This window comes from Gigantopelta aegis, chromosome 4, assembly GCF_016097555.1.
Source record: "Gigantopelta aegis isolate Gae_Host chromosome 4, Gae_host_genome, whole genome shotgun sequence".
Lineage (NCBI taxonomy): Eukaryota > Metazoa > Mollusca > Gastropoda > Neomphalida > Peltospiridae > Gigantopelta > Gigantopelta aegis.
The window spans coordinates 83315178-83331022 of NC_054702.1; the positions used below are offsets into that span (position 1 = coordinate 83315178).

The 15845-nt window shown below is 33.2% G+C and overlaps 1 protein-coding gene across 1 annotated transcript in view; it reads left to right on the forward strand.

Annotated features, from left to right (window-relative positions):
* Window position 1: 1 nt before the first annotated feature.
* LOC121371241 (son of sevenless homolog 1-like) overlaps window positions 2-15845 on the forward strand; it is a 37850-nt gene continuing 22006 nt past the window's right edge. Inside the window, exons 1-11 of the mRNA XM_041496981.1 lie at window positions 2-375; window positions 5948-6205; window positions 7683-7766; window positions 8900-8980; window positions 9847-10044; window positions 10618-10758; window positions 12099-12212; window positions 13002-13100; window positions 13542-13669; window positions 14451-14581; window positions 15094-15282. Coding sequence (XP_041352915.1) covers window positions 280-375; window positions 5948-6205; window positions 7683-7766; window positions 8900-8980; window positions 9847-10044; window positions 10618-10758; window positions 12099-12212; window positions 13002-13100; window positions 13542-13669; window positions 14451-14581; window positions 15094-15282 — 1519 coding nt within the window. The 5' untranslated portion in view covers window positions 2-279. The remainder of the gene's footprint in view (window positions 376-5947; window positions 6206-7682; window positions 7767-8899; window positions 8981-9846; window positions 10045-10617; window positions 10759-12098; window positions 12213-13001; window positions 13101-13541; window positions 13670-14450; window positions 14582-15093; window positions 15283-15845) is intronic.

The following is a 15845-nucleotide window of genomic DNA, read 5'->3' on the forward strand; positions in this document are numbered from 1 at the left end:
ATTTCCTGTAAATGCGGAAATTTACATGTAGCTGCTTAGCGTAAACAACATTAATTAATCGCGTCTGTGATGACTTTGATTGCTGCATAATGTAATAACAATGCCTTAGTTTTATCAATAACCGTAAGCCATGTAAATCCATTTAGATGCTTTGCCATAATGTGAAAATGAATATCAAGGTTATGTCCCTTGTATGTTAAACATGACTGGGCCAGGGAAATACGAGGCAGGCCCAATTTTGAACTTCTGTATACCATAGCATAGTTACAGCTATTCGGTATGTTCCCATCTCCATCTGACATATCTGGCCACACATTTCTCTCTGACGAGAATGCAGCAAAATGGAAAGGCATCTTCATCAATGCTTTGAGAGGGGTAAGTTGACACTGATTATTTGTGTAAAAATTTAGCAATTTTATGTTGTATGACCATGCTATTTTTTTTGTATTTTATTATAATATTGTAATACCTAACAAATGAATGAGTCATGATCTCCATGTGTAACAGATGACATCAAGAAAACAATAAACAATTATGCAGGCAGACAATCATGAAAAAGGTCTGCCTAAACTAATAAATATGTGAATTGTTTATTTTGACTCAATTTTTCATGTTTAAAAAAAAAAAATACTATATTTTTTTTATTGTTTTAAAAGGGACAATCCTGAGTTTACTACTATGACTAAGAGATTCTATTTGATGACTACAATTACGTAAAAAATAATTTTTTCTGTTTAGAATATCTGTATCAACAAGACATTTTTTGTTGTCCTAAATTAATATTTGTATTAGTACTATTACAGGCCTTTAAATAGATTTTGTTTTTGTGGTGCCTGTCAGAGTTACTATGTCGATTAATTTGAGCCTGTCACCAAATGTTAAAAATGTTTTGCAGGGCTTCTAGAATTTTGATAAAATCTACTAGCCATGGGATCAGTGATTTAAATTTTTTTTACTAGCCACAATTAAAAATTCACTAGCCCTATTTTAGTGTAAGTTAATACAATTTTATTAAATAATAGTAATAATCAGATATGTCACCTAAAGAGGGAGATAGAGCTTTAAAACACTAACATTGGGGGATTGGGTTGGGGGCAGGATATTCATGTTTACAAAATAAGACTTAACTGCAACTTTTGACAAAGAAAAATTCACTAGTCGTCAGGCATGGCATTAGTAGTTATTTACTAGCCCAACATTGAACATCACTATCTATGGGAGTGGGGCTACTATAATCTAGAAGCCTGGATTGTTAGAAAAAATATTGTTCTAAAACATTTCCAGATAATATTAATAAGGACTTACTTTAAATGTAACCCAGGAAGTTATTTTGTTAACAGTTCTGAAATATTTACAATTTGTTAACAAAGTTTCACACACATATACATGGTGGCATGCCAATTCCGTTTTCACCCTCCGTTCATGGCCATTTTTTGTTCTAGTCTTCACCAGGAAAGGCAAGTGCTCACTCTGGTGTTGGAAATAAGCACATGTCCATTTGTCGTAACAAGTGAAAATCTCCTTGGACAAGCAAAATGTACCTCAATGGTTGTCCAGTGGACAAGAAAATCTTCAAAGTTCAGTGCAGTTTTATTTTGAGCAATCAAAAACATCATGCTTGCACTTGAATAAAACAAATCACTTATTTGGATAAGAGAAAATATTGGCAGACAAGTAACTTTCTAGATTATTTCTATTGCTGCACACCCACTCCATTGTTTTTGATACTTCATGTGATTGCTTGAAAGTAATAAAAACTGACCGACAATGTGTGTCAATTTCAATACACAAACCGTATTTTCCCATGTATTATGCACACTTTTTTTTTTGAAAAATACAGGTTAAAAATGGGGGTTACAGGTTATTTTCAGTGTTCGTTACAATGAAACGCCAAAACCCTCTTAAAGGGACATTCCCGAGTTTGCTGCATTGTAAGATGTTTCCGACTAATAAAATATTTCTATGATTAAACTTACATATTAAATATATTTTCTTGTTTAGAATATCAGTGTCTGTATATTCAAAGTGTTTCTAGTCGTTTTAATATTTGTAAGAAACCCAAACTGGATTTTGTCTTCAAATAATTTCGTACATGTATATGAAAAAATCTTCCTTAAGAAATAAAATGAAATCTAACCTAGTACAAATATTAAAACGATCAGAAATACATTTAATATACAGCCACTAATATTTTATTCAGAAAAATATATTTGATATATGTAATTACAGTCGTCAAAAAGTATGTTAGTCGATAAGATCTTAAAAATTGCAGCACTCAGGAATGTTCCTTTAAAAATTGCTTTATACTTGCAATGGTTGTAATAAATGCAAAATAAATGTACAAAAGCATCCATACCTCGCCAAAAAGTACACAAAAATGACAAAACTGGACCATAAATATTTTTAATTTCCATGAGATTTAATTCGGCCATTTCCGTCAAACCAGAAATATGCAACACTACTATAAATTTAGAAAGCTTGTGCATTTACGGTAGGCACAAGAACCAAATGTAATATGCTATATTTTTTGTTTTCATTTATTTTTTAGTCATTAACGGTGTATGGGTATATATTTTGTTTTCATTTATGCATGTGTGAATCTGTGACATGTAAGTACGCAAGTACTAGGCTATGTTTAATTAAGTTTTGTTTCTTGAATATACCTCTGCTTTCGCTTTTCGTTAATTTTGGTGACATGGGAAAACGGTACATCTTGTATTCACCGTCGATTTTGTGGTTTTAAAAAAACAGTGCACATTATATTGTGGTTTATGTTTTTTCTTTCTTGGGATAAATGTTTAAAGTGGGGGGTGCGCATTATACACTGGTGTGCATAATAAATGGGAAAATATTGTACTAGTTCTGGGCCTAAGGACAAATAGGCTCATGCTGTCAGTGTGAATATAGGTCACGCTTCATAGTCAGCTGTGACCACATCTGTCAAGAGAAATCGTTGTGGACATTAAACAATAAGATTACACACAAGTAAATCTTTATGTAAATTTGTAAAAAAAAACCCAGTAATTGTTCACATCAACTGCAGTTTTGTTTATTTCCAATGTTTTTGTTGATTCCGCACCCTTGGTCGAGAGCATGCATGCAGATGGCGATTGTGGGAAATGACCATACAGTATTTATACAAATTGCAATTAAATGTACTCTGAATAAAATTAATTTACAATAATCATGACATTTGTTCCAAAGATAAAATATTATATTTTTAAGTCTGTGAGGTAACATCTCAAAAGTTAGCTGGATTTTAAATAGACCTTAAATTTAAATTTTATTATCTTTTTCTGTTTTTTAATCAATGGAATAGTTGTAAAAAGTTGGTTTGTTTTGTTTAATGACACCACTATAGCACATTAATTTATTAATCATTGGAGAATAGTTGTAATAACATGTGAAGTCAGCATTTTTAATCTAGATATTTCACAGCGCTGAAATCGACAACAGCAACAGCATGGCACAAATTACAAAATTGTTGGGGTGCGGAATTGATGGGTTATTTATTAACAATAATAATAATAATAATAATAATAAAAGCAATTCAAACCAACAATGAATGCTATTTTAAAGAAATAATGATCTCTTTTTGGAAAAAGTATTAGTTCTCAAATTTTTATTTGGAAAAGGAAGAAGAAAGGAAATTAAAAACAACATCATCCATAAACATCCACCCACCCCCATATTTCTGTATGTTTGTTGATTTAATGTCATAGGCTTTAGAAGCAGAGGAGGGTGATTACAGGGGATCTCCAACTTTGAATGGGGCCGGGACATAGCCCAGTAGTAAAGTGCACACTAGTGTGCCAGAACTGGTGTATTAAAGGCTGTGGTATGTGCTATCCTGTCTGATGGTGCATATAAAAGATCTCTTGCTACTAATGAAAACATGTAGCGGGTTCCTTCTCTATGACTGTTTCAAAATGACCATATGTTTGATATCCAATAGCCGATGATTAATAAATCAATGTGCTTGGTTCGTTAAACAAAACAAACTTCTTCTTCCAACTCTGAAGATAGTGCATCCCCACCGCTGAAAAATCAAAGTAATATATTAACTGCCCCCATCTCATTGCAGTCTTTAATTTTGATCAGGGAATACGGTTTTGTTGTTCAGATGTATTCCATTTTGTACATAATTAACTGAAAATTAAGCATTTTCATATTCATATATAAATATGACCTGTATTTTCATATATAGATAGGGTCTGTACTGAGCAAAACAATTTTGACTAAAACATTTTCATTATGGCTAATAAAAGTTCCATTTGGCAAATTTTTTTGCTACGGGTCATTTTGATCCAAGGTGAGCCCTGAATATTAAGTAGCATAATTATTAACAGTTCAATATTTCTTTCAAAGAGATTTCTTCAATGTGCTCCATTATTGTTATTACCAAGGTTATTGATGACACCATGATATACAAGATCTGCAATTGTGGTGATAATGAAATTGTTAGAGGAAAAATATTTGTAATAAGCCATTGTACATATGTTCAGGCCACAGCTGGCTTTAATAGATTACGGTTGACAGCAGATACAAATATGTAGTTGGTGTACCATCATTGTTGGCTATGTAGTACTACAAAAGGATTAAATAGTGATCAATAATGACAATATGGTAATATCATAATCTAAATTAATCAGCAGTTAATCACTCCCTTCATTTTTGTTTTTATGGCAAGGTCTCTAAATATATGCAATGCGTCTTGTAATCCATGTACAGGTCACCACAAAATACATACCTAGTAACCTATAGGTTTCGACTCATTTGTATTTCCAGTATTATTCTTATTATAAAATCCCTTCAGACACACTGATCAATTATTGACCGTCATTGAGGGCAATATCATGTTTTATAGACTGAAGAAATTCATATTGACAGAAGCCAACGGCCGAGGTAAATATAAATTTCTTCGCTCCATAAAATATGATATTGCCAGAAATGTGGTCAATAATTGTTTTATTACATAATGTTATCCATAAGACTTGTACATTCCTGCTTTGTCTATCAGAATTGAAATACGCCAATGCTTATAATTTCCCGCAATGCGTTAAAGTTGATGCGATTTAGTGACGTCACATACTCCTATGATGTTGTATGACAAGCAGAGACATGCAGAAATAAACAGTTGAAACATTACCAAGACAAAAAATCAAATTTGAGACATAACCAGCAAAAGTGCCAAAATCATATTAATAGCAAAATAAAACACAAAATGTGATCAATCTGAACATACATTTATACTGAACAGTTACCGATTACCTTCAAATGCATTTTTTATTTGTAATAAAATTCTGAGAGTGCTGATTCCAACTGCATTTTGATGTATCATGTACGTTTCTAAATCTGCGATATATTCCATACACAATTCGACAATTACTGACCTTGTTTTTGTCGTATTTGTGGAATTCAACTCGGTATGACTAAAGATGTTATATTTTTGCTAAAGAACAGCAAAGCCTTTTGTCACAAGTTTGTGCTTGTTTACATTAGAATTAGCAGTTGATGTTGCATTACGTTACCTACTCATTAATTGGATAGTATTTTGTCTCATCTTTTACCAATAAGAATACAGATATATTTTCATTATGTAGTAATATTATTTACTGTTCTCACTGTACAGATACTGTATGTTTATCTAAACATAACATACAGTGCAGTGTTCGAGATTAACGGTATCCCGATATCCCGGGGATACCAGAATTTAATTTTGTTTACCAGACTTCAAGAACCCAGTATCCCACCGGGATGTCATATAATACTAAATTCTCAGGTGGGATTCCAGATTTTGAAATGTTAGTATCCAACTGGGATACTGGCCAAACATTTTAATCTCGAACACTGCAGTATAGTTTTAGTTTAATAATGTTTTGTGGAGAACGAAGGACCGTTTTCAAAGTTACGTATAAAGTTTCTGAACATTTACTGTTTGTTTCAGGTGCAGCGTCAGGTGCACCCTGGCCTGAGTGCGAAGGATGATGCTCTGGAGTACATAGAGCAGCTGATGATGCAGCTCCTCGTGACCCTGTGTCACTCACAGCCCCACACCGTGCAGGACGTCGAGGACCGCGTCCAGAAGACTTTCCCTCATCCCATTGACAAGTGGGCAATAAGAGATGCTCAAGGGGCTCTGGAGAAGGGCAAGAAGAACTCCTCTCTGGTGCTTCCTGTTGATAAAGTGCATCCCCTACTCAAAGTAAGTATAAGCAGGGCTAGCTATGGCACTCACCAGATTCACCTATTGCGCATTTCAAAAACAACTGGCAAATTTTATTATAATTCAGTGGGGAAATAATTTTATTAAATAATTGATATTTTTGATAGAAAATATCTGGTTTTGTGCAATTTTTAAAGTTTAATAGAAAATTTGGCGAAATTTTCTGCTGACCCAGAGCTAGCCATGATAAGTTATTAAAATTAATGAACGATGAACTCAAGACTGAGTACTAGTAATGTAGTTTATGTTTATAATATATAATGGAGAATCAGGGCTTCTAGCCATGGGATCAGTGATTTTTTTAATTTACTAGCCACGATTAAAAATTCACTAGCCCTACTTTATTTTAAGTTAGTACAATTTTACTTTAGTAATAATGTCGCCTAAAGAGGGAGATAGAGCTTAAAAACACTAAGATTGGGGGATGAGGTGTGGACAGGATATTCATATTTACAAAATAGACTTAAATGCAGCATTTGACAATGTTTTGTCGTTAGCCATCGGGCATGGCAATAGCACTTATTTACTAGCCCATCATTGAATATCAGTAGCAATGGGAGTGGGTCTACCATGATCTAGAAGCCCTGGAGATGTAGATTAGTGAAAAATAATTCAACTTAATCCATTATTCATTAAAACAAATTACATGATTGCTAAATTAACTTCTATAATGAAAATATTGGTTAAAATGGCTAAAAATATAAATTTACAAAACTAAACGATGGGATCCTTTTGGTCCTAACCTGAATGATTCCATCAGGAAATCTTCAGTAATGGATGGCTGGCATTAATTGTGATGCTTATGCTAAATGTGTAATGTCAGATTTTCAATTTAGTTTCGCCACAATAACCGCTGTGTTCCACCAAAAGATATTACTATCACTAGTATCAGGTTTATAAGGCTTAAATTACATATTTATTTGATGATGTAGATGTTTGGCCTGCATTGCACATAATTCAACAATAAAAAAATTGCAATACTGTCCACAAACTGGGGGGGGGGGGGGGGGGGGGGTGTACATAATTTTCTAACCCCTTATAAGTTCCCTTGAAGTTAGAAGATAGTAATTTTATGAAACTATGTTTTCCTTATAGGTGAAAATATACAGTGTGCTGAGCTGAATGTAACTTGAGTTTTCTGTGCTTACTTTGATCTATACTGGTTAATTTTTGCATTTTGGAAATTTGATCTTTGTAATTTTGTCCATCACCGATACTGATAGATACTTAAATATATATGTATTCATTTTATTCTTAATTTAACAATTTTTTTAAATTATCTAACCCTGTCTACAACCATTCCTACCTGAAAAGAAGCTAGAGAAATATGTTTTTTTCCATTCTCTTCTTTTTCACTTCGTTTATTTTTTTAACAATATATTGATTTACTTATTTTATTTTGCTTATAATTGTTTGAGAAAAAATTATAAATTTAATTGTTTGTTTTTTGCCGTAGGATCTGTTGGGACATAAGGTGGACTATCAGGTGGCTTTGTATATCGTGGCTGTTCTGGAATACATTGCTGCAGACATTTTGAAGGTGATTATTACCAATATTATTGATTTTACTCTATTTGGGTAGACCGTTGAGCAAGGATAAGTCTGTTAGTAAAGGACCCTCATTGAAACAAACTTGGCTGTTATTGATACATTGGTACATTTTCAAGTTTATTTTTTAACTTGACCTCTATGCAGTAATGTTGCTGCAATACAATGACTTATTTATTTTTTAAAAACCCAACCATATAAGATATGCAGTGATGGTAGTATTAAACCAAATAAAATGCGGCTGGGTCAAATTTCATGTCCTGGACTGAGGAGCTGGCCAAGGCCGGCACCTGTGCCCAGGACAGGTGTGCACTACAACAACTTGTTCTGAATGTGCATGTTAAACACTGACCTCACCTGCTGGGTCAAAGTTTGAGGTGCATCCAACTTTTGACAGAGCAGTTAATACCACAAGTCCTGTCATTGATGGTGAATGTGTTTGTTGTTTAAAAAAATTAGTTTCATCTGAGCAAAAGATGAATGCAATTTTATTTTATTTAGTACCTCTGTGTTGAGTAGTCTTGTGTTTGAAACATGTATGAGGTACCTGTAAAAAAACACCCTCAAATTTTGTGTGAAACTAGGGTAATCATAGATGCTACTCATTATCTCTGAAATGAGCAGCTTAACCCCCAATGTTTTCTGATTTTCTTTAAGGATGAGAAGTGGTAATATTTATATCTGTGGTTGATTGATATGCTGCAGGTAGGAGTTTTAGCCACATATGTTACTATTGTCGTCTATGGGATTTGATTTGGTGGTGTACACCCTGAAATGTCTCAAAAGCAAATTCTCATAAAAATTGAATTTCTTGTAAACCAAATTTTAATGTTAACACTCAAGTCTGAAAGTTAAAGACCAAAATCCATTTATTCTGAACCCACTATTCAGTGTCACCGACTTCTTTACTTCTAATAACCAGACAGTAAAGTATTAGGAGTTTGACTAATACAACTAAGGTCAATAATTGCCCTGTTTGGTTAAAAGTGTTTTGAAGCGTTGTTAAATAAATTTGTTTCAATATGCAGCCACTCATGTTAATTACTGTATTTTATGCAAACATTTGTTTGCGATTAAGTATATGTTTAAGTGTTAATAATGTAATTTTCTATGTTTGTATTTCAGTTTACTGGGATCTATGTAAAAAATATTCGACATAATGAAATAACTTCACAAGACATCAAAATTGCAATATGTGCAGACCAGGTAAAAAAAAAATGTCCACCCAGCTAATTACTACACTTGTTAATTGTCTTTAAAGGGACTGTCCTTTTTGACAATTAAAATTACATTTTAATTACATTTAATTAAATTACATTTTAAAAATTTTAAAATTTTGTTTGTCCAGTGTGTTTGCAGTCTTATGCTACTGTTTTTGGCAGTCATTGTTAATTTTTGTCATAATATAATATATATATATATATATATATATATATATATATATATATATATATATATCTTTTCGTTTGGGCTACTTACAAACATTAGGACCACAACAAACACCTTGTTTATACATATACTGGTATTCTAAGCAGGAAAATATTAATAAAACAATTTTAGTCATCAAAAAGGATCTGTTTGTTGTAAAGATATTACAATGGCAATAAACTCATTGAAGTTTCCAATGTCCAGGGATTTATCCAGGATATGTCATGGTCCCATGACTGGAGAGATTGGGGAAATTAGTGCCGGTAAATCATACTTGGGATATATTTTCAGGCCACTGAATGATGTAGTACATCACTGTTAAATTAATTTATTAGAACAGACATAATTAAATATATATCAGGAATTTTAGTACAGAAATTGGGAATTTTCAGAGCCACTTTCTTTTGTTACGGGACCTATGTTCGAACCCACAGATCGCCTGGATAAATTTCTGGTGTCGGTTATATAAACACATTTTTAAAATTAGTATAAAATTTTGTTAAAAATTAGGACAATATTAAACACTGTGTGAATAAAAGGACCTCACCAGATTTCCACATATATCCACTTCATATGTCAAACCTGTGTAACTGTTACCTGCATTATTGTACATTGGCTAATTTCTAAGCTATTGTTTCACTCAGGTGTTGATGGATATGTTCTCCCAAGAGGAAGACAATATGTCCCTGACCGTGGAAGATGAACCAGTGCACAGAGAGTCAACGACGTATGAGGAAATAGTGAAAGACTTCATTGTAGAAGAAACCCAGTACATGAGAGATCTCAACATGATCATCAAAGTCTTTAGAGCACCATTTGTTGAACTGTTTCCCAGGAGCAAGGTAATTTAATATTATCACAGTCTTTAGAGCTCCATTTACCAGATTCATTCATAGTCACATGGAATATTTTGAAAGATTATATCATGTCTATATTTTACTGCAACCTTTTGCCTAATGAAGCTGTATGATGCTTTTGTAATAATTTTGAAGTTAGCATCATATATGTGTTTGAATTCAAGCAGATTTCAGTGGTAAAGCGTTCGCTTGATGCACGGTTGGTCCAGGATCGATCCCCGTCGGACTCATTGGGCTATTTCTAATTCCAGCCAGTGCTCCACAACTTGTGTAACAAAGGCTGTGGGATGGTGCTTATAAAAGATACCTTGCTGCTAATCGAAAAGAGTAGCCCATGAAGTGACGACAGCTGGTTTCCTCTCTCAGTATCTGTGTGGTCCTTAATCATATGTTTGATGCCATATAAACGTAAATAAGTGTATATTTTACTGGATTCTTGTCTTATAATTTGTATGATTTAATTTGAAAAAATTTGGAAATTGGCAAAATACTGGGTAGATGTGCTTGAATTTCTTCTGACTATAGCATAATGAATTGATATGTAATATCTTTTGTCAGGATCTGGAGGTGATATTTAGCAACATCATAGATGTCTATGAGTTCACAGCCAAACTCCTTAGCTCTGTTGAGGATCAGGTTGAAGTGGCAGATCCCAAAGAATCGCCAACAGTGGGAACAAGCTTTGAAGATGTGGCAGAGGTATTTCTAGAGTTCGTTATTTGAAATTCTAAATCATTTATTGGGTTCTATAATGTAAATTCAAACAGTGATAATTCTTCTTGTTTACAAACATGTACTAGGATCTTGAGGAAAAAAATGTCTTCATGTCAAAAAATTAATATCACACTGTTTAAATTTAAAAAAAAAAAAATTGGTGGGGGGGGGGGGGGGAATTAGTAATGATTATGATTGAACTGTTTTGTCCTTTGACTATATGGATCATAAAGGTGTTGTGAAAAGTTTAGTTGAAAACTGACAAATTTATAGAAATTAAAAACCACCTACTTTTTAAGACTCTACGGTGCTTTTGTTTTTTTCGGTCCAGTGTCATTTTCATTCCCGAATTTAACTTATTATTCTTAAATGATGAATGTAAGAACAAAGGAATGACACATGTCTAATCATACCGGCACATACAAAATCGGGCTGACAGGACCTATTTAGATAAAGTACTTCTGTCATGGTGTTTTAACATTTAAAGGTTCCATTCTGTAAAACACCACACTATTGAGAGGGTCATGTGACTACTAATTTTAGGGAGTACAAAAATCAATAGAGGTCGACCACAAATTCGAGCTACTCTCGACCCACTAACGAGCTATTCTGGATTCAAAACCTATACTAGCTCGCACATTTACCTTTCGACCGACCGTTCAAAATTGCGCCAAATTTCCTCAACAAAAATGCGCACCTTTTCTCTTTGGCATTAACAGCTCCATTCAAATTCCATAGCACCACCACCACCCCTCCCGCCTGCTACCGATTCAATCGGGCTGCTGGTGCTCCATTGCACCTGCCAGCGTAGGCGGGTCCCCCCCCCCCCCCCCCCCCCACCTTTCCTGTCATGGATGGAGGAGCCGGCCTTGGCCTTGTGCCCACGACAGGCGTGCACTACAACAGTTTGTTCTGAATGTGCACGTAAAACCCTATGACCTGACCTGACCTAACCACAAATTTGTTCAGTTAACAGTCCTCATACCTGAGCACTAGCTTGTTTTGCTGTTATACAATGACACTATACTACTTGCACAATTGTTGTAGGTTAGTATCACAAATATAACAAGTAACTTCAAACCAATGGGTTATTTAAGTACTACAGAGGTCTATGTGTAATCATCAAAGAAAGATTTCAAAAAGCATATCAGAATTTTGTAGTATTTGTTTTGTATGAAGAACTATTTCCTAAATCGAACTATATTAAGTTAGTACAACACAACAAATGGTAGTGTATTGCCTTAAGTAGTAAAGTTATTTAGAAGGCCTTTTTTACAACCATTGTTGTTAAAATTATACCTATTTTGTTTTGTTTTTTCTGTCAGGGAGAAGAATTCAATGTTTATGATAAATATGTGGATGACATGTTAGCACCACATGGGAAAGAGCGACTAAATACATTGTTGTTGAGAGGTGATGTCAGTGACTCTTTGTTAAAGGTTGGTGTTACACTTTTATAACAATTGTACCTTCCTTCTCAGGCTTAGTGTATTTACGTAACATGTAAATATATTGAAAAATAATTTTATACTAAATCTTCTCACTTTTACCCCATGACTAAATTGATGTGAGCCATATGTTCTGTGTATAAAATATTTCAGTGGCAATGAAATTTCATTACAGCTAAAATACTGGTAATGATTGTGGATAGTTTTAGACTTAGCATAAACATAATGAAGTCTCTTAATTTCTGGGATATGAACTACAGTGGAACATATTTCCAGGTGAACTCATTTTTTTCTTCTGTTATTTATGACCTATGCCAATAACACATGTGCTATCAAATTAAAGATATACGATTGGTTGCTTGTAGGTGATGATCTAGTTGCCATAGCTATACCATGCTCTGATGCATAAGTTAACTGCAAGCTCTATAAATATATTTAGTTGGAAAAGATGTTTAATTATGTTTTAAGCCTGGTTTTTGAGGATAGGTAAAAGTCAGAATACTACATTTGTGTCCATTAGATGTTAGTTATCTTTAGATATGTTTTCAAACAATTCGTGAGATATATGGTATCTAACCGCTATTTGTCATAGTCTTGATTTGAGCAGTTATGTTTATATTTGTTAATTTAATTTAAGAATTTAGAATTTAAGAATTAAGAATTTAATTAAAAGCATGGTTATTATTGTTAATATGTTGTTTATCATTACAAAAGATGCTTACTTTTAATTAAATTCAGGACTCCTGCTTTTATTTGACATATAATGTACAATCATTTCAGTGTGCTGGTCAAGGTTTAAAAGATGCCACAAAGTATGTGCTTCCAAAACTTCTTCTGGGGCCAGTCTATCACTGTTTTCATTACTTTGAGGTCTTAAAAGTAAGTAATATCAATCAAATTAATTAGATAGCTGCATCATTGGCAACTTAATGAGCTTTTTTATAGATTCAGATGTGATTTTAAAAATTCAATTTTGACACTCATCAGGGTTTAGATCTCACTAATTTGGTCTGCTCTGAATACACCGAGGTCTTTTTAGTGCAGTAATGTTATTAATAGCTTATAAAGAGTTGTATATATTCAGAAATGCATTTAAAGTTATTTTAATCTTTAGTTTGGGGACAACGTTTATCATTTCTACTTAGGTGCAATCTAAAGCCCTGCTCATACAGAATCATTTAAAACTTTCACAGTGTATGTTCTTAGCAGTATTTAAATATTGTTAAAATTTAAATTTAAATTGTCAGTCAAATATTATTTAGGTGTATATTAAGTAATGTTAATGAGTTAATAAAGTAAAATTGTTTTCTCCTTTCCCAGGCTCTGATAGAAAAGAGTCCTACCAGTGAGGACAGAGAGAGTTTGGAGCAAGCTAATGGTCTTCTCCAGGCTCTTAAGGCATCTCTCGAGAGGAAGCTTAGTGGTAGTGTGCACAAGAGAAAACCTTGGTAAGTATATCCTGATTTAAAAGAGCAGTCTCTAATATTTATTATTTAACCACAAAAGTTTTTGTCCTCAGTATCTTCTAACTGCAGTTGCTAATCTAGGTTACATTAAATTAGAGAATGCTCAGGGCTTAGGCTGGCGCCAATAAAATGGCGAATTTATTAAGAAACTGTCGCCAAATTCTAGTTTTATTTGGCGAAACAGCAGAATTGGTGAATTAGTAATGAAATATATTCGCCATATTCAACGTTTAATTTGCATAGATCTGGTGATTTGGCATGTGACAGTTATACTGAAAATGCACCACCCAATTTTCAGTTGTTATTGCTGTTGCATGTGTGAGGTTACCATATAACACACAATAATCCCAACTCTCATTTTGATATTATTTATTGCCTTTCAGTATACATCTAGTTATACAAAATGAGTTAAATGTATTGTTGTTTCTTGTTTATCCATTTTACAAGTACAGATTTAACTGGTGTGTTTTTAAGTGGTGTTCGGTATATTTTTCAAAATATTGAGACCTTCTCTGCAAAGATATGCAAAGAACAATTAATCTTATAATATACAGCACCCAGGCAAGTGCTTTACCATGAGTTATACCCCCCTCACTTCCCCCACCCCCACCAAACCCTTACTACTTGGGGGATTGTGGTCATTCTGTTATGCTATCAGTGGATCAATCACCAGGATGCCATTGTTGTTTCCGAGCTCTGATAAAATCTATGCTTAGGTAGGATGACTTGGTATTCTGATTATTTACTTGTTTCTCACTTAAAGGGAAATCTCCTTACGCCTGACCAGTCAGATTGGTCGTACAGCTGTGCTGAAGAAAATGACAGAGGTTCAAAGGAGCATCGATGGCTGGGAGGGCAAGGACATCTGGCAGAGTTGCAGTGAATTTGTTATGGGTGAGAACGCAACTTTTTACAGTATATTTGTTAGCATGTTAAAATAAGTGACTGTAGTTCTTGAGGTACATGTCTTTTCAGTTGCATATAAAATGCATTTTGATCTACTACAATTAACAAGGTGACTACAAGCATTTCATATATTTTCCACAATTAATAAATTGAAAAAGAAATTGCAAATAATTTAACAGTTAAAAAAGTGTGATATCTGGAAATGTTTTTACACTGCCTAATAACTGTTGTTTAGGCACAAATGACATTGATATGTGACAATATATTTTTTATTAAGTACATTTTAATGTTTGTGTAAAGAGATTAATCTTGCTGTTAACCGTTAAAATTAGATAATTTAATAGTAGAGGTTTTAATTTTATGTATTATGCATTGATTTTATATATAAATTAAAATTTTAAAATAATTATTTGGATTTTAAAATCTTCTTGTCACTAGTTTAGTGAACATTGGATTAACAATTGCACTGATATGTGATCTTGAATTTTGCTCCATTTCAGAGGGCAAGTTGAGTAAATACACAGGTCGACATAAATCAGAACGGCATGTTTTCCTCTTTGATGGATTAATAATCTTGTGCAAGCAGAATGTACGACGATCATCAGTTACAGGTCCCATTGGAGAGTTCAAACTGAAAGAAAAGTTTTTTGTTCGAAAAATTGAAATTATTGATAAAGAAGACACTGATGGTAAGAATTGTATAAAGTTTGTAATGCCATTGTAAAATACAAACCCACTTTGTTATATTGACCTCTGAAATCATGAAAGCCCATGAGCTTATAAATTTGTCCCGTGGCATAATTTTAACCAACAATTATTATGTTTATTACAAACTATTGCTATCTCAGGCTTCAATATTGAGATAACAATTTGACTAGATAAATTTCACTGGCATAATGAGATTAAATGTCCAAACATTAAATAAAACTATTTACATTATGGTAACCTATACTTTATTAAAAGGCGTCATAGGGATTATCATAATAGTAGGTTTGGGGAATAAAATTAAACTTTTGGAAGTATTCACAGAAAGATTATTTCAGAACACTCGGTGGGCACAAGAGAAAATAACTTAATAATATAACGTCATCTGGTATGTTTAGTTACCTTGTAATTTAGGTTTACAGATAATATTTAGTTAAAGAAATGTTAATACAATTAAATCTGATAAAATAAATCCAGCACTTAGCTCTCAAAGGGTAGTAAAGTTGATGGTACCTTAAATGAGTTCACTTGATTGTTAACAAGATAC